Source organism: Nematostella vectensis, chromosome 9, assembly GCF_932526225.1.
Source record: "Nematostella vectensis chromosome 9, jaNemVect1.1, whole genome shotgun sequence".
In the NCBI taxonomy this organism is placed as follows: domain Eukaryota; kingdom Metazoa; phylum Cnidaria; class Anthozoa; order Actiniaria; family Edwardsiidae; genus Nematostella; species Nematostella vectensis.
In genome coordinates, this window is record NC_064042.1 from 10,328,105 (window position 1) to 10,349,058 (window position 20,954).

The window sequence follows — 20,954 nt, forward strand, 5'->3', positions numbered from 1 at the left end:
AAGAGATAGGACGATCACCCCTGTGTGCTTTTCTGGAGAGTTCCCCCGGGATAAACCCCCCTTCATCTTCTATATCATGTAATCACACATTTGTACATTTTAGCCACACTTACACGCGGGCTTGTTGCGGCTTATTGCGTATCGCGCCTACTCTACCGATCTAAATTTTACTCCAGCCATAATATCACGAGAATGAGTAGGCGTTTATTAGACGAACAGCAATAATAATAATAATAATAATAATAATAATAATAATAATAATAATAATAATAATAATAATAATAATAATAATAATAATAATAATAATAATAATAATAATAATAATAATGAATTATTCATTTCTTGATTATGTCGTGTATTTTAAGGGTATGGATCAGAGCGAACTAGAGGAAAGCGATGTTCGTTCCCAGTCCGGCTCGGTCCCGACCTCCCCAGTGACCCCTTCAGCGGCGTCGGTGCTTGAGAAGGTCTTGTCACCCACGGCCTCCACGTCTTACGAGTGTGAGTTTCGTAAAAAAGCCGCATATTTCACCAAACACATCCTTGACTTCTTGCCCTGTTGGGCAGTGTTTGTTGTCTATAGATATCGATATGATACAATATAAACTCTGTCACGAACACCACCCTCCTGTGAAGAGCTTTCTGTGTCGCTTTATGATGTTTCTTCTGTAAAATGTATCATACATTTACTGTATTTTTGGCTGCTAAAAGGGGGAGGGGGGGGGGCGGGCCCCCTGGGCCACCCCCCTGGCCAGGCCCTTGGGCTTCACCCCGGTGTAAGGACCATTCCCAGATTGTATACAGCTCTGTTTTTATCATTATTCGTTCTACCATTCGTTCTACCAAACACAGCACAATACACAGGTTCTTACATCGGGGTAGAGCAGGGGGACTGCTAAGTGTATTTTGTATAGGGGTATCCTTTTAATAGAGCTGTTCGTTATTTAGAGGCTTGGGGATCTCTATTACATGAAAGTTTCATTGTACAGTGGACTCTCAATATCGCGATCCTCGATACTACAATACTACTAATAATAATAAATAAGAAGTAGATTTATAAAGCGCTTTTCTCTTAAGGATCCAAAGCGCTTTACAATAATATAAGAGTTTATCATAACATATATTTATATATAAAAATGGCATTATTGTGATAAACTTAAATAAAATTAGAAATAATTCAATTTGCAATTAAAAAATAAAAGTATATAAAATATTAAAATCTTTAATTAAATCTTTGTTCTTTATCTCTGGTGGTGGAGAGTTCAATAGCGTTGGAATATACACTGAGAAGGCTCTAGAGCCATATGTTTCTAGGTGATATCTAGGTTTTGTTTAGATGTTTTTCGTAGAAAAGCGTAAATTACTCGTTGGTTTATATGGAGTAAGTAGGTCACTTTAATATTCTATTCTCTCTTTTATTGGGAGCCAGTGAAGAGATTTTATGACATGGGAGATATGATCATATTTTGTGGTCCCAGTTAAAAGCCGAGCAGCAGAATTTTGAATGTACTGTAATTTATCAATAAGTCCCTTCTTAATACCTGCATGTATATACAATACTCTTGTATAACGATTTCTGGCCCTGTCCACCATGAAATATGCGGGAGATAAAATCGATTTAACGTTGCTTTTTAATAATCCTGTAAAAATGTTAATTTCAATGCGTACAATCCCCAGTCCCCTCCCTGCCGTCACCTTTGGACGAGACGACCCTGGTGCTGAACTTGACGGCAGCGAATCGCAAGATCGAGCACATGACCGAGGTAAGATCACGTGACTCTAGAGCCCCATGCACATAGCACCAACATTAGCCAGCGTTGCCGACACCATCCAATCAGAAACCAGGAACAGACCAGGCTCTTTGAACTAGATTAGGTAACATATAGCTCGGCTGATCACAAACAGAGCTGTATGAGGCTTCGAATATTGAGGGGGGGGGGGGGTTAGGAGGACGATACAGATACATTAAGAACATTGGTGGAGGGGGAGGGGAGGGCAAAGCTGGTCATTCTGGTCATTTCTCCACCCTGCCACAAGACAAAGGAAAATTTGGAGAGGGTAGGGGGGTGATAATTGGTGGAGGGGGAGGGGGGGCAAAGCTGGTCATTCTGGTCATTTCCCCACCCCTGCCACAGCCCTACCACAAGACAAAGGAAAGGTTGGAGAGGGAAGGGGGGTGATAATTGGTGGAGGGGGAGGGGAGGGCAAAGCTGGTCATTCTGGTCATTTCCCCACCCCTGCCACGGCCCTACCACAAGACAAAGGAAAGGTTGGAGAGGGTAGGGGGGTGATAATTGATGGAGGGGGAGGGGGGGCAAAGCTGGTCATTCTAGTCATTTCCCCACCCCTGCCACGGCCCTACCACAAGACAAAGGAAATGTTGGAGAGGGAAGGGGGGTGATAGTTGGTGGAAGGGGAGGGGGAGGGGAGGGCAAAGCCTACTCGTCATTTCCCCACCCCTGCCACAAGACAAAGGAAGTGTTGAAGAACTACTTCACAGCTCCTCGCAACATGCTGTACAAGCAGAAACAGCAATGCTTACAATGTCAGAAAAGCTGGTCCTGTTTGCACGAGACTTAACTGCCTATTATACCCCGCTTGATGCATACCTATGAAAAGAATGCTGTTATTCGTTAAAATTGGATTAAATTAAGAAATGAAAACACCGTTATTTTCAGTTACTTCGCGATCATGAAGCAAATTCTCTACGACTCACTGAGCAGACGAAAATTCTGAAGGAAGAGATCAGAAGGTAAGATAGTACGGGCCTTAGAAGAGAACAGAAGGTAAGATAGCACGGGCCATAGAAGAGATCAGAAGGTAAGATAGCACGGGCCTAAGAAGAGATCAAAAGGTAAGATAGCACGGGCCATAGAAGAGATCAGAAGGTAAGATAGCACGGGCCGATAAGTTACCCAACGGATGGGGCTATCTGATGAAGTAGCTATTGGTTAGTTATCCGCCGGGAAAATTACGTTCTTCAAAGCGGGGATAGAGGGCTTGATATGTATCGCTGGTAGTTAACCGTCATTGATCAATAAGTGTCAAGTTTTCGTTGCGGTATATATGCCAGTCATGCGCTGTTTTTGTATATCAATGAAGAATCTGGTATTATATCATGCAAGCGTAATAACTTTAGGTTATAATGAGAAACAAATGACAGAGGTCCTATTTTAAGATACAGCGCTATATATGCCACTGGCTTTTTCTAGATTGGAGAGGAACCAAGAACGCGAGAAAGAGGCCGCGAATCTCGAGTATCTTAAGAACGTTATACTTAAGGTAGGGGTTAGGATGATGAAGTTGTAGGTTCGACCTGTTTTTATCATGATGATGATGATGGTGATGATGATGATGATGATGATGGTGATGATGATAATGGTTGTCCTGGTAGTGATAATTATGGTGGTGGTGTTGATTAACATGGTGATGATGATTGTGGTGGTGGTGAAGATGGTGATGATTGTGGCTGTGGTTGAGGTGATGTGATGGTTGTAATGATGGTAGTGTTAATGGTAATGATTGTGGTGGTAGTGTTGGTAATGTTGGTTGTGATGTGTTGGTATGGTGTTGATAGTTGTGGTATGATTGTGAGAGTGGTTGTATGATGGTGATGGTGGTGTTATAATGGTGGTAGTGGTGGTGATAACTATGGTACGATGGTGGTCATATTGGTGGTGTGATGGTGATTATTGTAATATGATGGTGGTAGTGGTTTTGATAGTGGTGGTATGATGGTGAGAGTGGTGGTTGACGGCTAGTGGTAGGGGTATGTTTTGATTATAATGCTTCTGCTGTTTGCCTTGACGAAAAGTCTACGTGAAAGATAGCGATGACGAAATGACATTATTTACATGATCATTTGTGTTATGTAGTTCATTCAGTGCGGACCGAGCGAGCGTGAGCAGCTAGTGCCAGTCCTCAACCAGATGCTCAAACTCAGCCAGGAAGAGAAAACCAAAGTCACGCAATTTGCCAAAGGTACGTCATGCTATCTGTCAAAGAGATGTCACGCATGTAAATGTCACCAGCCCCTACCCTAACCAACATGCACTGCACGGTAGTAGCCAGGACATTGGGTGAAGAACGGTGGTGTACAGGGACTGGGAGGGTAAAAGTAGGGTAAAGGCAAGAAAATGGTTATTTATAGAGGTGTATCATACCCTTGTTGATGGGCGACTGAAAAAAGTGTGTATCAGTACCCCTTACTTGTGATTGGTCGATTGAAGGTGTGTATCAGTTTCCCTGACTTGTGATTGGTTGATAGAAGTTGTGTATCAGTATCCCTTACTTGTGATTGGTCGATTGAAAGTGTGTTTCAGTATCCCTGACTTGTGATTGTTTGTTCGAAGGTGTATATCAGCATCCCTGACTTTGATTGGTCGATTTAAGATAAATATAATTTTATATGACTTGTGATTGGTCGATTAAAGGTATACACAGTTTCCCTGACTTGTGATTGGTTGATTGTAGGTGATAATAACGACGATATTCAGCAAGAGGGCGTGTCCAGCTGGTCTAGTTACGTGTATCGATGGACCTCCTTCACATGATAGTAATGAGTGCTAAATACAGGATTCGCACCTACTGCTGGATAGAGTTTAGGATATCAAAATACCGTGGAACCCCTATATAACGGGCATCCATTAAGCAGACAACCTCTATTTAACGGACATTACCAAAGTCCCGATTTAAGGTTTTTCCGTCAAACCCTATAAATAGAACCTCTATAAAGCGGACACCTCCATATAACTGTCGGTTATAGAGAGGTTTCAATGATACAGCTTCCGAAGCTAGCTTATCCTCAAGGAATGTATTTCTGCGACTTCATCCTTTTTGATTATGGTTAATCAGTATGTTATGTCTAATCTGTCTCTTGGATAAGCCTAGAATATATTTCATGAAAAGATGCCGAAATACAGATAAGAGGGGGAAGGATATTTTTTTTTTTTGGGGGGGGTGGATGTCGGGACTATTTCACACAAAAATTTTATTTGTAAGAACTTGTGAATGTTAATGAATATTATTCAATGTACCATTTTATCAACGGGTTAAACAAATATTTAAATAAATTTATTTATTGATGGACATTAAATGATATGAAACTGTTATTTTTATCATATGGATAGAGGAATAAGAATTGCTTTTAGAATTAACAAAGGATCATTAAAGAAGTCAAGGCAGTTTTTATCAAGCTCGAGTTTAATTCGGTAGAGAACGCTCACTTGGCCTATGAGCAGCACTAGTAGCTTTATTGTGCTTGGTAGTGTATTTTTGTAGATTTATAGATCTCATAAGAAATAAAGCTGAATTGATACTGCAGACTGAATTGTCACAGCGACCACGAAATCCCACCCGAATAAAGAGCCTGTCAAGGGCGGGAGATGGACTAAGGGGGATAGAGAGAGTGATGGATGGAGTAGATAAAGCGAGGGACTGTGTGAGCACCTTGTGTTTTTTTTCTTGGTGGGGGGGGGGGGGGAGGAAGCAGGTTTAATTTTGAAGGGTTAGTTCTTAAATAACAAGGTTCTTACAAGCGGGTTGTGTATGTACTAACTTCCACCAGTTATACAGAACAGAGCTCCAAACCAAGTGTGTATTGTTGTTCGGGTTAGTGTAGTGCAGCTTGAAGAGACGGGACCTCCGGTTTAGTGTCCTTATACGAGAAGACTGACAACTCAGGAGAATAACTTCAACTCGATTGTGACACAAATTCGAATTAAGGCATGAACTCAGAAAAAAATCTCCCGTCAGAGCCAGGATTCACCTGGTTCACAACAGCGGTGAGAGGCCGACGCGCTAACACACTAGGCCACCACGATAGTGTTCATTGATAACTTTATACACGTTTTTTATGTATATTCTTTGGACTCCTTAGTAATCGCCCTAGAGTAATTGCACGAGACGTGAGACCCTCGCACTCTATCTACAAATGACCGGAAGTAAAATCAGAAATACCTGCCGGAAGTCGGAAGTCCATATAGATACCACCCTAGTTAAAATATCGTATCCCGCATCCGCAAATGTCAACGCAATATTTAGACAATAAAATCTGCATAAACAATGAGCCTTAAACTACCAAAAGATCAGAAGGTAAATGCGTGGCCTTGCGTGTAATCTAAACATTGAGATCGAACCAAACTTACGATTACAAACACAAATCCATGTCAAGTTTTCAAATGAGGGTCAAAGATTTTAGATCTTGATACATACACAAAAGTGCAACCCATTTAAGTGTTATCAGAACCCACCCATCGAGATACAATCCATTTGCAGTTGATTGCCTTCCGACGTATCTTAAGTGGCGGCGAACGCGTTAAACCCAGTCAAGTGCAACTCAATTAACACCGGAAACCACCATTTGACAAATTATTATTCACACTCGTCACGATTAATTATCGCATTTTAAAACGGCTGTACTGTGGAACGCATGCTGCACATGCTGCACGCACGGGAAGTACAGCCGTTTGCAAAGTCACGCAATCCGCTTGGCAACGAAAACGGCTGTAATGACCTTCTTTGCGGGAGAGCGAAGCTTTTAAATGCTATTAAATACAATACACGACAAGAAACTGTTATCGGCAAAACATCCTCACGCTTTGTAAGGCTTCAAAGGAGTTGATTGGAGGTTTGTTGTCCCTTCCTCTGAGAACACGGGAACTGCGTGTGAATCTTGATAAACCTCGTGAAGTTTACATGTTTACAAAAAAAAACAGACCTGTTGCAACGAGTTATTTACTTAGACATTATACTGAATTCTTGTCTCTGTGTCACCTATGTCTTGGCAAGAGAGAGAGAGAGAGAGAGAGAAAGAGAGAGAGGAGAAAGATATGCATCAGTTCCAATACACATGGCTGAGTGAACTCTGCTCCATCGATCACGTTTAGCTTTATTATGAGGCTTGGTACTCTTATGCCTAGAGCACACTAGTGACATAACGACATAACAAAATAGGCGCGCGCACTCTTTTAAGCCCGTCATAATGTCGTTGTGTTCATGTCGTTATGTTGGGCTTTTGTCAAAATGTCGAACCATTCACACTTGAACATATGAACACAAGGGTGCACGCGCCTATGTCATTATGTCGTCATGTCACTAGTGTGCACCAGGCACAGGGCAACGCTCAAGGTCAATACTCTAACAAACACACGTGAGCAGATTTTACTTCACTTGTCCGAGAAAACGTCAAACTAAATTAGTTTTGGATCATTTTAATGTCCATGACGTCAGCCCGTTTTTATCTGTCGGCAAATTAGCTTCGCAATTGATTTATGAAACAAACTTGTTCATTGATGTGACCTTGGATACAGCTAGATCCACTTGATTAGAGATTGAGACCCCCTGCAGTTCGGTAACCTCTCTCGCAGCATCAACAAGTCCCAAGCTACAGTTGAAAACAGATCGAGATATCACAAGATATATATCACAAATATATGACTGATGGGACTCTTTTATGTTTAAAAATGTCACAAATGTACGTGCAACAAAACTGCTATAGGTAATGTGTAGTTCCAGTATCCATCCCCCCCCCTTTCCCATGGTGGGGGTCGGAGGTATGACCCCCTACCCCTGTGGAATTTACAACACCCTATAAAAAATAAATACAGTAACTGTTAAGGAAAAAGGGCATTTTACCCCCCCTCCCCCCTGGAAATTCCTGGGCGCTTGAACCCCCCCCCCCCCCCCCCGGAATTTCAAATCCCCTCCATGGGGAGGAGGGGGTATCGATATTTTCTTGAACTACACAATAGGCAATTATAGGCAATGTTGCAAAAAGTAAAGAATTGTGAAGCCCAGTTGGAAAAAAAAAAACAGGCGCGTACACAGGGGGTTGCGCAGGGAACGCGCGCACCCGCCTTGGCGGCCAAAAAGTGGTTCATTTCTTATTAAGGAATAAAAATACTATGCTTTTTCCATATGATACCTATGACTGCGCACACCCCCTCAGCCAATCCTGTGTACGCGCCTGAAAAAAGACAGCGCTACATGACAAGAAAATATCCTGCACGCCAGCACCGTTAAAGAACCCCAACCTCGTTTCCAGGGCCCTCTCCCTTTCCTGTCATTTGGGTCGGCGGGAAATGGCCCTGGGATCGGCAGGTCACGTGACTCCTTCTACACCCAGGATTTCTGGGTGTAATAAATAAGCATAAATTATCCAATGTTTATCTTCAAAACAAGATGGCGGTAGAGTCGGTACCGGCCGTTTTCACTCGATTTAGGACAGCTAAGAATTGCTACCATTTTTCATCTTTGAATTTAAAGTTAAACAAAGACGCGCCTAAAATTTGAAAGATTTTGAGGCAAAATATTTTTCAGGTTTCGTTATTTTTACGCGCGCGCGCAAGAAAATAGCGTCATAACCAACGAACGAGCTGTTTTTGAATTATTTTTCAATAGCACTTTTTTGGCATTGTTATTGTAGAAAGCAATTCCCAAGTAATTCCATGTTATTCCCTTGTGACAAAACATTGTTTTCAACAGTCGATCTGCGGCTCTGCTTTTTCGATGTTTATTTTGAAATTTGCGCAGCAAAATTTGCATAAATTAGCTTTTTAGCCGCAGACCAATCAAGACGTAGAACACAGTGGACGATCCCAGGGCCATTTCCCGCCGACCCAAATGACAGGAAAGGGATAGGGATATCAGACTTCATTCGTGGATTGTTATTCAGAAGTTTCCTTGCGAACAAACCGTTTTGTTTCATTAATAAACAATAACAACTGAATGGTTGATCGACATTCTTTATGGTATCCTGGCCACTTCTTTTAAAGACAAGAAAAATCACAATGTTTTGAATTATTCATCTACCCTGGGTACCAGAGCCTTCAAACTTCTCTCGCCATGTGATGCTCAGCCAAAATTTCGCTTCGCTCTTCACGGCATTTTGGCTGAGCTAGACGAGAGAAGTCTGGAGGCTTTGGTACTCTCAGGGTATTATTCATCGTATATAAGTATCAATTTCGAAACTGATGCTTGTCGAGTAAATATAGACAATTAGTCTAAGCGGCAATAAATTTTGTGTACCTTCATGAATGTTCTGCCTGACGAGTTTGGCGGCGCCCAATATTTTAAATTGGTGTAGAATGGCCTTCCTAATGGTTTCTTTAGTTTACCATAAACTTTCGGCTTTTAAGGCAAATAGACTTAGCGGGGGCTCTGGCTCTGATTACTTGATTTTAAACAAAAATGATAAAAGCTTCATATAAAAAATGATTGTTATCTATTTTAATAGATAACATAAAAGGCATCATTAAACTTCACACAAAAATAGTTCTAATCAAGTTATCCGGGTTTTAGGTTGGAGCTACCCGAGTAAAAATTGACTAAAATGGATATCGAACTTGGTAAGGTTGATTACAAGTTATTCGATGGTAGTTTGAGGACTGCGTCACACGTGTCGCCACACTATAAGCCACAACTTGTTTCTGTAAGTGTTGCCGGAGGACATGATCCATAAAGAACAACATAAAAACATGTTCAAGGCAGGAGGCGTAGCTACAGGTACCAACCTATAGCTACCCCCTTCCAGCCCCCTTCCTCCCGCCCTCTCCCAACTCAACCCTCACAACAAGGGAACAAGAATCACTAAGTCTTATACACACTTTTTAGGCAGATTTCCTTGTCTGCACAGCTTATCCTGGCTACGCGAATGCAGGAAAAGGACAATAGAAATAATGGGATCTTCGGAGAATTATTTTCGCAAGAAATAAGAAATAGACTTTGATGCTTTGTTATGCTCCAACCCAAGTCGAGACCAACCAAGGCTTAGGCGGGAATGTGTGTACGTGCTCAGCATTTCCTTTAGCGCCAACCTGTTGACAATATTTGTAACAATCGTGTCTGGTCCAGTATAAGAAGCGTCACGTACACTTTGGTTTCACGGATATACTGTGACGTAGAATTGTCACGTAAAGCGATGCAACACAACAGTCGTGCCTGGTCCATCAGTATAAGCAGCGTCACGCACACTTTGACGAAGTGTAACGAAGATTTGTCACGTAAGTGATGTAACACAACAGTCGTGCCTGGTACAGTATAAGCAGAGTCACCAACACTTTGATTTCACGAATAAGTGTAACGTAAAACTGTCACGCAAGTGGCGTAACACAAAATATCACGCATGTATAGTGTAATGACATCACGCATGTAGTGTAACGCAATTATGTCACGCCATTGTTACACACAACGGGCCAAAAAGCAGTATTTTTTTCTTATGCAGAAATTCTGTGACGAACAGCAGTTCCGCGCCAACGGCTCTAAAAGTATCGGGATGGGGTGGGAAGGAGGGATGGAATCAGCACATACGTTCCGTGAATGCATGGTTCAACACCCGAATATTCACTGTAGAGTAAGCTTACCGTCTTTAGGAATTTTGGGAGGAATACAGTACTATTGTACTCTAGACTTTCGGTGTACGGTGACTAGGGGTGAACGAACCCGCTTAATCTTTTAAAACTGACACAAACTGCCGGCCGGGAGACTACAACGGCGCACACATTTGATTTTTGCGCGCGCGAATTTCTCTCTCAACGCGGGGATTCATATACCGTATGTGCCGTCGTTGTGTCTTCGTTCGTTGTACATCTCAGGATTCCTAGTACGCGTAGAGGAAGTCTTTATTGCATGATTTTGCAGTCGGTATTTCCTGATCTTTCAAGACTAAATCCCGATGATCAAAGTTTGTGGATTGTTATTAATTTAACGTAACGTTGAATCTCTAAAATGTTGATAATAGAAAAAAGCTTCCTAGCACACCACCTCTAGGGGCGCCTCCAGGGGGAGGAGGGTGGAGGAAAGAATATGCTAAAGTGACATTACTTTTTTAGAGTTAGAACATCATTATCAGGCATTGTCGTAAAAAATATGAAACGTGCAATTTAACTTCACAATTGTGTGTTCTTAGGAGAAATTGTGTCTCGAGAAAGCGCTTCGATTAAAAACAGACATAACATAGCTTAAAGCTGCGTCCTTTTCTGGGTTTCTATAAGTAGTGACTATACATGAAACAAAGCGGTGTGCTTTTACGCTAAAGTTGTTGTCTCCATTTCTTTCGAGTCTGTTCAAATTTAGTGTGTTCAGCCCGGAGGGTCTCTCTCAAGTAGGTGATGGAAATGCGCTATCCGTTCCTCGCTATCAATCAAATGAAGTATCTCTTTAGGGCCCTGAAGGTATGAAAATTTCGGGCTAAATGACGCGCAAAGCGCAACAAAATAGCCGCCAAACACATATCAAGCTCAAACAAAAAATTTGACCAAAAAGTTTAATGTGCACTTAAAGCTATTATTTCGGCATAAATAAAGGTTTTCTTTGGAGTGGATTAATTCGGGATTCTAGCTTCCACAAAGCGATCGGTTCTTAAAAAGTGTCGCAAATGATTATAAGGTTATATAGATTCACTGGTATAGCTAGATGAGATATTATTTAATATTTTGTAGTATAAAAACCAGCAAAGAAGATTATCAAAAAATGCAGTCGCAGCTTAAAATAAGGAAACCCCCTAAAAGCTATTTATTCAATAAAGTCTAAAACCTATACTTAAATGATGAAAGACCGCCTTTGTTTATGAAAATAGAGAGAATGAATCTTAACTAACAGGAAATCGTATACATCAATAAGATCTTAGCTTCCCAATCCTCTTGGATAACGTTCTTACTACTCGAGGGATTGGAGATTTGAGATGGCTAAATTGTTCGTTAAATCCAGTTAAGGATAAAGACTAACCACCTTCTAAACCCGCCTTGATAGACAGAGAGAGGAAAAAACACGTCAATTTATGAACAAGTAGAACAACGACCATTATGATTACAATTTTTACCTTTTTTGGAAAGATAGTAAAACGTTTCAAATGTCGAAATAATCAAGAAACTATAAAACAATTGTGCTGTTTTATTGTGTTGCCTTGAGAAAAGAAACACACACTTCACTGGTTTTCTGCTTTGGTTTAGCAGTGCATAACTTTTCCGGTATAATACTGAGTAGACTAGAGTCCCAAACAGCGTTAATACCGCACCCTTACACGCAAATGTAAGGTGAGCTAATAATAAATCGGATTGTATATCGCTACACAGTCACATCAGCTTTCGATCCGAGTTTCGTTAGACTGACCACGTACAGCAAAGAGTTCATATAAGGTTGGTTTTCTACAATGGAGCTCCTATAACACAAGTTAATATAACTCGAACAAACTTCTCCCTAACATGAGCTAACGATTTCCTTGAGAATTATCTTTTAGTCTTTTCCTACTGAGGTAACTCGAATTCTAGCCCGTTTAACTCGAGCAAACTTTTCAACAACTCGTCCTTCGATCTCTCTGTTTTTTCTAACCACTTCTACTCGGGAAGCTCGAGCGCTAGCTCGGAAAACTCGTAAAAACTTCGATTTCCCTGGAGACTAGCTATACATCCTTCTTTCGAGTGACTCGAAATTTGAATTGAACAACTCGAACTCGAACTGTGCCTAATATAACTCGAAGAAAGGAAGAAACCTAATAGAACAGAGGGTCACTATCACTTATGAATGTAACAATATGGGTGGGAGTCATACCCAAAGAAAAGAAGCTCGGCATGGAGGGGTCCAGACCGATTTTACCTTGATGAAGGGGTGGTTATGAGGCTGATGCTTATGAGTTTGTTAAAATAAAAAAAGGTTTGGTTTTAGATCGCTGAATCATTCTAGGAAAAATGTGAACAATAACTCAGATGTCCATTGTTGTATAGGTATAAATTGCAATGAAAACCTTTACTCAGAATAAAAAAAAAAATCACATTAGGAAAAAATTAGAAAAGAACATTTGCCAGATTAAGACAACGTGAGTTAGCTTATTAATAGCCCAGTTTTATTTATTTAAGTATAAAGTGCGATTTTAAATAAACTTCACGTTAACAGATAATACAATGGCTATTCAGTAAAAGGCTTTTTAAATCAACAACGCGTCCCTGTTATATAAAATCCCTGATAATTCGACTGACTTAGGAACACCCATATCGTTCCCAAACACGACCCAATATCGAGACCGTCATGCGCGCCGAAGTAGATCTCAAAATGGCGTCTCCTTTCTTATCAATATCGCCATTCTCGTTGGCGACTCAGCGTTGGGGACAAATATCAAACCAGCTCCCTACAGCAGCTGCCCTTTCCACTTTAAATCTTACGAAATAAACTCGCTAAGATCCTCTAAGCCGATCGAGTGAGAGACCGGAAAGCATAAGCCCGAAGGCTGATGAGAGAGACCCCAAGCACATAACGGATATTGGGGGTTTCTCACATGTACTTGAATATGAAATTCGGTTTAAATTAGGTTGAAGTCAACAAGGAATTGGGGAAAAATTTTGGGAATTATTATTAAGGTTTATTTTTCATAGAATAAAAAGAATCAGGTAGTGTTATTTAAAGGGTTAGTGCCAGCATGGAGGAGCATGCAGGAGAAGTGTGAGCTAGCCACAAATAAAGACGTCAAATCTGGACCCACTTGAGACAAGGAAAGGGTTTAATTTAGATTACTTTGACTAAATTCATGTTATGTAAAACGTTTTGAGACTAATGAACAAAAACACAGTTCGTTTCTTTTTTCGATTTTTAAGTATCTTGAAGAGTTAGCACGCCACTGCTCGTTTCTTTTTTTTTTAATTTGAAACAGGAAAAAGGCATATTAAAACATAGATTGAAAGCTTTTCTCGTAATTTTATTTTTTTCAAATAGAAAACATATTGACAATATTCTCCATTAACTTGTTTACGGTTCTCTTCTTACGATTAAAAATAACAGTTACATAGCTTATGTTATCCAAAGGAAAATCCTGAATTGTTTTTGCAAGGATATTTAGACTTTATAGGGAATGAAAACAGTGGAAATAAAGTAGGAGGTCATTTGAGTGAATTTCCGCTAAAAAACTAAAATGTTATTAAGATCCATTTGTAAGGGCCTTTAAAGCTAAAAGCTTACAATTTGTGGCATATGGATAAATTATTTCTAAATTTAAAAAAATTCCTCAAATGGAGACAAACGTTATACTTCCAATTAAAAACACGCTGGATAAACTTTTTGGTATTAAACAAAATCACAAGGAAATGTTTGTTTTATAACTTCTATAAATATATCACACCACTTTTCGAGCAATGATTTAGACTTGACCCAGCTTACAATAAAGAAAACCTAGTCTTTTATCTAAATAATCTTGGTTGATCTAATTGTGACATTGTATTCATTAACAGGACCGTATTAATCAAATTCAGCTTTTGCTCTTCAAGTTCTAAAACCAACAAAATTACTTCAGTGTTATAAAGGAATCAATGTACATATGTAAACTAAGATTATTATAAGAACAAAACTATGTAGACTTTGTATTAACTCAGCTGAAATATGGGATGACTAGTCCAGGGGATTTGCCTCAACTTGCGGTTATTTGTATTATCAGAAAAAAGCACAACATTCCTAAAAACAACAGCTTTGTAAATTAGCGTTGTTGTCTTGGCCAACTGCAAATGAAGACAGTTCAAGACATGTTTGTTGTCATTATTGTTGCATTTTTTTTATTGCAAAGAGGTAAAAAGAGAACATAAAATCGAAAATAAAACAAGAACATATAATAGAAAGTTTGCGAGGAACAAAAAATCTGATAAAATAGAACTGATGTTCTTAAAAATTGAATTGATGACTACCAATATTATTTGGTGTAGTTGCCTTCTTATAAATAATATATTGTCATCAGTAAACAGAATATATATCTTGAATTTTCGGAAAAGTAATAGACAAACTTGAAAATGAGATAAAAAATAGAAACACGTGTACTAAGCAGGTACCTTATGGAAAATAAAAAATTCTAAAAAGACGAAAAATTGAATGTCATTGTTAAGGTCTAACGTTAATTTGTCATAACGGGGTTTAATTCCGTAGTGATGAGAGTCGGGAAATGAGGAAACTAATTTTCCCATGCTATTGACAAAAATGTCGACAAAAAAGCCGACAAGAGTGTCGGGCTGTTTGCCTAAATGTCTGAGAAAGTGTTACAGCTAAACTGCCAAATATGCACTTTGCTGCATTACTACTTGAACTCGTCATGAAAGGGTCAATTTATCAAGACGAAGACTTTCCATGACTCAAGAATACCTGAGTTTCCGATCAAAGGTGGTGTTGGATTTTTTAAGGGGGCGTGCGGCCATCCGGTGAAAATACCACCATATCCACCTTAAGTTATGAATTATTCAAGTAATTTACGCTTTCTATTTTCAATGAAGTGTTAATGGTGTTCATTTACGTACATTTCCGAGATCTAGTCCACCTTTAAGCCTCCACTAATCCTCCTCTATTACATATTAGCTCCAGAAAAATTCAATTTCCCATTGATCTAGTTCAGTTTACCAGCATCAAAAACTATTTAAGTAATTTCCGTACGAAAATACGTGAACAAGTTGAATAGCAACATTACGTGAAAATCCACATCATAGTCATTTACCAAAAGGTTTTTCTAGAAAGTATCCTTGGAGACACAAAGATAATATAAATAGCGGAAGATTAAAGAGTCTAAATATTGCAAATGGCATATAGATACTAAAAAAAACGATTACTTTTTTACTCGGAAATTCTCTTTGACCCCCGATGTTTTGCGACTTGCAAACACCGGTTCATCTTAAAAATCTTGTCGAATTTCATAACAGCTGGTTTTTTTCATACCAACTTAAACTAATAGCACGGCCTTTAATTTATAGAGAAAGGTGGCACCTCACAAACACTGCATTTCAAAAAGTTCCCAAAACTTTTCCAGTTAAAAACATAAAGGCGCCACAAGTTGTTTTGATTCTTAGGTGGCATTAAAATTCAGCTAAGTCGCCTTAGAAAGTGGAAATCTGTATCCAATTGCGTGAATTTGTCGGCGTAAATCCATGACCTTTGCTTGTAAATCAGGAAAGTGTTTTTACTCGAGAAATAAACGCCACTTGCTACGGCCGTGGCACCAAGCCGTGCATTTAATTGCTTTTCGTCTATCTGTTAAGTTCGCCCCGTGAGACCGTACGCCATGTGAGAGACAAACAGCACGAGAGTCCTTTACTCCTTCCGCACCGGCTAAAAACATCTACTTATGCCTGTTACAAACCTCTAAACCTGTCAATCCGCGAGCGAAAGGTGTTAATATTATAATAAAATTCAAATTCGCCGAAAATATAAACCATAAACAACCCAAAACCGCTCTGACGTTAGTATCACTAATGTAAACACATATGCGAATCCAGGTAGTTTTCGCTGCTTTTACCATATGATAAATACCTTTTTACGCAAAGCTGTCCGTGTTGATCTAATTTGGATCCTAAATTCACCTCATTATGATCAGCAAAGTCACGTATAAATGTCGTATTTTTTTCATTCTCAAACCGCCAAAAAAAACATGGCGCCCACAATTTCTCCACCGGTCGCCAGAGTACACAGAGCGAGTCGTCTGGATTGAGAATGGTCGCACACAGGGGAGCACAACAAAACTAAACTTGAGATAACGTCTTTAAGTCTAGCCGAGCTTCCTTCCTTATTAAATTTCGTTTTGATTTTTGTAAAAGGGAGATTACTTCTACATGTTGAGCAGCAGGTCCAAATCTGATGTAACAAGAGGTTAATTTGAGTGAGAATGGTCTTTATTTGCCCATAGACTTACAAGTTGATCGCTGAATTGTCTTGTATGCTATTTGAGTTAATTGAATCACACGCACTTGGTCTCTCTTCAAATGGGGGGGGATCAAAGAGCTAAACAAGACATATCCATATTACGAAGAATAGATGATCCACCAAGGCTTTTCCAAAGGTTAAATTGCTTTTGTTCAATTTGCCACTTCATAATGCTAATTTGTAGTACTTAGAAAATCCACAACGCATAATATAGTCCGGATCTTCAACGAGTTCTAACGGCTGCAGAGTAACACGCTTTTTTCAATCTCCTTTCCTTTGCGTGCAACTAATTCGGCCTCACACAAGGAAACCATACAACTTCACGCAAAATTAGCATTTTAGCTTTGTTTATTGGTCGATGACAAACATGGCTTATTTCTGTAGCATTAGATGGCCAGTTCAATGACAGGAACTTTATGAAATTGTAAACACAAAATGTTTCAGATACCGGTATCAAAACTTAATCAACTTAACATTTAAGATACTTTACTGGGAGATGAGAGCGCTCGTGCCGACACCGAAACTAAGGCCAAAATCAGGGGCGGGAAATTATGTCAGGTTGTTACCATTCCGACTAAAGCCGATCCATAAATCTAATTTCACTTGGGCTACTGGTGGGCGGAATTAGTCGGATAATTCCGTCTTGGCTCTATCGTCTTTTTTTAGGCATGAAACAGTCGCCAAGATGGCAGAAATCGTTCTAAATAAATCCGTGGGACACGGAATCAAAGACTTGAGATTCTTGACCCTAAAACTGCTTTGCATTTCATATTGGGTCATTGAAAGCTTTCCTAATTGCAGTCAACCAACAACCCCCGTAATTACCGTAGGAGCTCTAGTTTACGCGTTCTTTTAAACTCATAATGAATGGATACATATTAACTTTGAATTATAGAGTTTTATTTGCTCAGTAAAAGTAATTGCATGGCCGACTCTTTTTCTGGTTTTATTCGGATAGCAAAATGCTGACAAGGAAGTGGTGGTAAACACAAATATACACACTTAGAGAGATGGGTATTGGACCTCTGCCAGGTGGTATCTATCGTTTAAGACCCGCGTACAAACATCGGAAAGTTCTTACATTAAAAGAGTGGAACCGCTAACTTTACGCATCTTAACCATATAGGAAATGAGGTCAGAAATAGTTTAATAACCCAGCGCAGATTTTAGTCTGCTTCATGCCGAAACAAACAAACATGTGCTAATTGCGGTGGCGAAAGCTGTCATGAACCATCAAAATACCCACCAAATGATTACAAAAAATTAACTAACGCGCGTCAAACGAAGCGAACGGCTAAAACTTAACTCAAGAATCACTTAATATAAGAACTGTAAGACGAAATCTGTTGCGTATAGTCGATAAGTACGGAATGGGTAGTCATGGTGATGATGTAAAACAGGAAAATTGCTCACGTCGGTCATAATTCTGGAAAGTCCCTTGAGGTTGATGATAATGAAGTATTAGTCTAAACTCGGGATACACCAGAATAGATACCAACATGCTAAAACTTTGCCACTTTTTGGGGCGATAGTGTAGTTGTGGATATTGGGAATGCTGGATTTAGTAATAGCGTTATTAATTATTATTGGAAAAGCTGGCATCGCAGCTGTCATAAACAATGGCATAGCGAGCCAATCAGAGGCTAGAATGACCTGTCAGTGCCTCGTTTGACGCTTGGATTGTCAACTGACACGTCCATTTCAGGATTTCAACGCCTCAATTGCGATGTATTCTTATTCAAAACTTGAGTTATCCCTCCTCTGTGTATATACTTGTATTCAAAGACCTTTTCAGCTAGAATTTAGCCCCTTTGTTTTGCTATCATGGGCTGTACGGCAAATAAAAACTATTTGAGCAATTCCAGGCGTCGCGTTTGAATTAAGGGCGCGCAAGTGACGGGGCAGTCGCGATCAGCACTAAATCAAAAAGTTTAGGCAGCGCAGTAGGCGACCAAACTTTTCGGCCTACGAACACACGAACCAAAGTGAAAGTCACAAACCCTCGATTGAAATATTTTAATGTGCTTTTTCTTTCAAAACGAAAATAAAGAAAATTATCTGTATCTGATCTTATATACATGATTGTTTGAATTCGTTGAAGGGAACAGAGTTCGTCAGGATTCTGTTTGTATTAGTGCACATGTTGGTAACATTACTCAACATAAGAAGAGGCTATTAATATGCTTCCCCTGACAACTTATGAAACCTTCAAAGTCTTCAAAACTATCTCAAAACTCTCGTTAACTATCAGTAATTTGGGAGCTCTCAAAAAGGCCCAGCTTGGATGATTGATCTTCATATTCTGTACAATAGTTCCGCGTATGCTAGACTACTTCGGCAGTCGTTTAAATCGAGTTTGCTTCACTTCAACAAAGCTATTCACAAATACAACGCGTCACGGCCATAACAAATAGACCCGCTTGAATTTTTTTCTAATTTCTCATGTCAGGAGATATGTAAACTAAATAACTTATCGAGCATAAACTAGCCCGAAATAAGAACTCGATAGAAATTACTCGAGACAGTAAAAAATATAATTTACCGTGATCTTGCACTAGCCTTGATCTTGGGTGGTCTTTCTCGCGTTTGTCACACAAATAATGTTATCGGGGTTATTACATATGAGAGAGTGGCATCGTTCCACGGACACCAGATATACTGGATATGTTCCCGGCTAGCGTAGGATGATTCGGCATGTTCGAGATGGTGTTTTGATCTTGCCAGTGCTGCGAATAACGACTCGAGATCGTATTTGTTTGAGATGGAAGACCATTGACTGTACTAACCGGGTTTGCCGTATCTGCCGGAGGGAGATAAGTGTTGATCATGTCACCGAGTTGATCAGCACAATTTCGCGTTACCCCACCGACATTCATGTTGCCTGTGGGGCTAGGCATTTCTTGCTTGATATTAGGTAGTATTAAAGGACTGTGCTGCGTGTATGGAGGAGTGATTGACGACATAACACCACTTGTCCCGTTGATAGAATAGCTCGCAGCGCCAACGGGTTGACTTGTCATCACGCTTACGGACGGATAAATCTGCGCGGATGCTGACATGTTCGAGTAGGATCCATGAGGTGGTAGTCCGTTCATCGGCGGTTGAAGCTGCGTCGGTGTATGCGGGGACATTGCGTTGCTTCCATACATAGCACCGTACGGGTCATTAGGATTATAGCTCAGTCCTTGAGAGTAACCGTACCCAGCCATCTGAACGAAGTGATCACCGGGATTTTGTCCAACGGTCCGTTGTACCTGCCCTCCAGCCTGGCCCGCACTCAGCATAGAAAGTGCGTATTTGTTGTCTTTTTTCAGGAGGGTTTTGCTCTTTCTGCGTGGACGATACTTGTAGTCAGGATGTTCTTTCATATGAACGGCGCGAAGTCTTCGGGCCTCATCAATATACGGACGCTTTTCTTGTTCCGACAGTAATTTCCACTCTGAGCCAAGCCTCTTGCTTATCTCAGAATTATGCATCTTTGGGTTATCTTGCGCCATTTTCCTCCGTCGCTCTCGGCTCCAAACCATAAAGGCATTCATGGGTCTTTTGACTCTATCCGCTGAGTTAGCCTTAGTGCTCTCATTGCCGTTAGTTCCATTCCCAGAAATAGGATTTGGCGACGGCGTTAGAATAGTAGTAGCCGACATTCTACCGTAAAACTTGCAGAAAAACTTAAATATGAGTAAAGGAATTAGCCCTCGAGTTGCACTAGTGTAGTACGTGGGATGCGTAGTTTGCACAGCGTCTGTTTGAGGGTCTCTCGTTTTCCTAACTCCGTCTTGAAAGCGCACGTTAGTTTTGACTCTTAGTACTACGGCACGAAGTTTGTGATTGGCAGTGAGCGACCTGGATCGAGCAGCCAATCAGAGCGCGCGGAATGACACGCTTGATAAATGAGCCTTTAGACTTGCGTTACACGTCAAAGTGATTGACAGGTTGTTCGCCAATCTGCCAGCTGAGAGGCGGCGTAGCAAAAAGGGGCGGGCAGGAGCCGTTTTGATTTCGAGATCCTATCACGTTCTCGGCAAATCAGCGCTTTCGCAGCTTCTGTCAGCTGGTCCAATTAACCCTTAATCAGTAATGCAGGGGAAATGAGCTGTCAGCCGATCGAAGATCATGAAAATTAGCCGGCCTTATGCAGGTGGAGAGGGCGCCGATGGCACTACTACACAGGCTCAGTCGGGGCCGCACGTGGTAAAATCACCTATCCCTACTACATTCGACATCCACTAACACTCCCCACATCCTCTAGCCGCTACTTTTCCTTTGCGAGAACCCCAAGTAAACGCGAGTTTAAAATA

The 20,954-nt window shown here is 40.4% G+C and overlaps 3 protein-coding genes across 6 annotated transcripts in view; 1 reads left to right on the forward strand and 2 right to left on the reverse strand.

The window, feature by feature from the left end:
* The window catches only part of LOC116618443 (GRIP and coiled-coil domain-containing protein 2), a 41,661-nt gene extending 36,339 nt beyond the window's left edge, over nt 1-5,322 (forward strand). For all 4 annotated transcript variants that reach the window (XM_048732289.1, XM_048732290.1, XM_048732291.1 and 1 more), the window contains 6 exons: nt 366-501; nt 1,678-1,763; nt 2,679-2,752; nt 3,213-3,282; nt 3,876-3,981; nt 4,474-5,322. In XM_048732289.1, coding sequence (XP_048588246.1) covers nt 366-501; nt 1,678-1,763; nt 2,679-2,752; nt 3,213-3,282; nt 3,876-3,981; nt 4,474-4,553 — 552 coding nt within the window. In that variant the 3' untranslated portion in view covers nt 4,554-5,322. The remainder of the gene's footprint in view (nt 1-365; nt 502-1,677; nt 1,764-2,678; nt 2,753-3,212; nt 3,283-3,875; nt 3,982-4,473) is intronic.
* Nucleotides 5,323-7,145: 1,823 nt separating this feature from the next.
* The window catches only part of LOC5512688 (GTPase-activating protein), a 46,807-nt gene continuing 32,998 nt past the window's right edge, over nt 7,146-20,954 (reverse strand). Inside the window, exon 25 of the mRNA XM_048732295.1 lies at nt 7,146-7,384. Within this exon, the coding sequence (XP_048588252.1) occupies nt 7,370-7,384 (15 nt within the window). The 3' untranslated portion in view covers nt 7,146-7,369. The remainder of the gene's footprint in view (nt 7,385-20,954) is intronic.
* Nucleotides 18,655-20,495, reverse strand: LOC5512689 (transcription factor Sox-2). Its single transcript, XM_001632947.3, has one exon. The coding sequence runs from the start codon at nt 20,298-20,300 to the stop codon at nt 19,269-19,271; it is 1,032 nt and encodes a 343-aa protein (XP_001632997.1). The 5' UTR covers nt 20,301-20,495; the 3' UTR covers nt 18,655-19,268.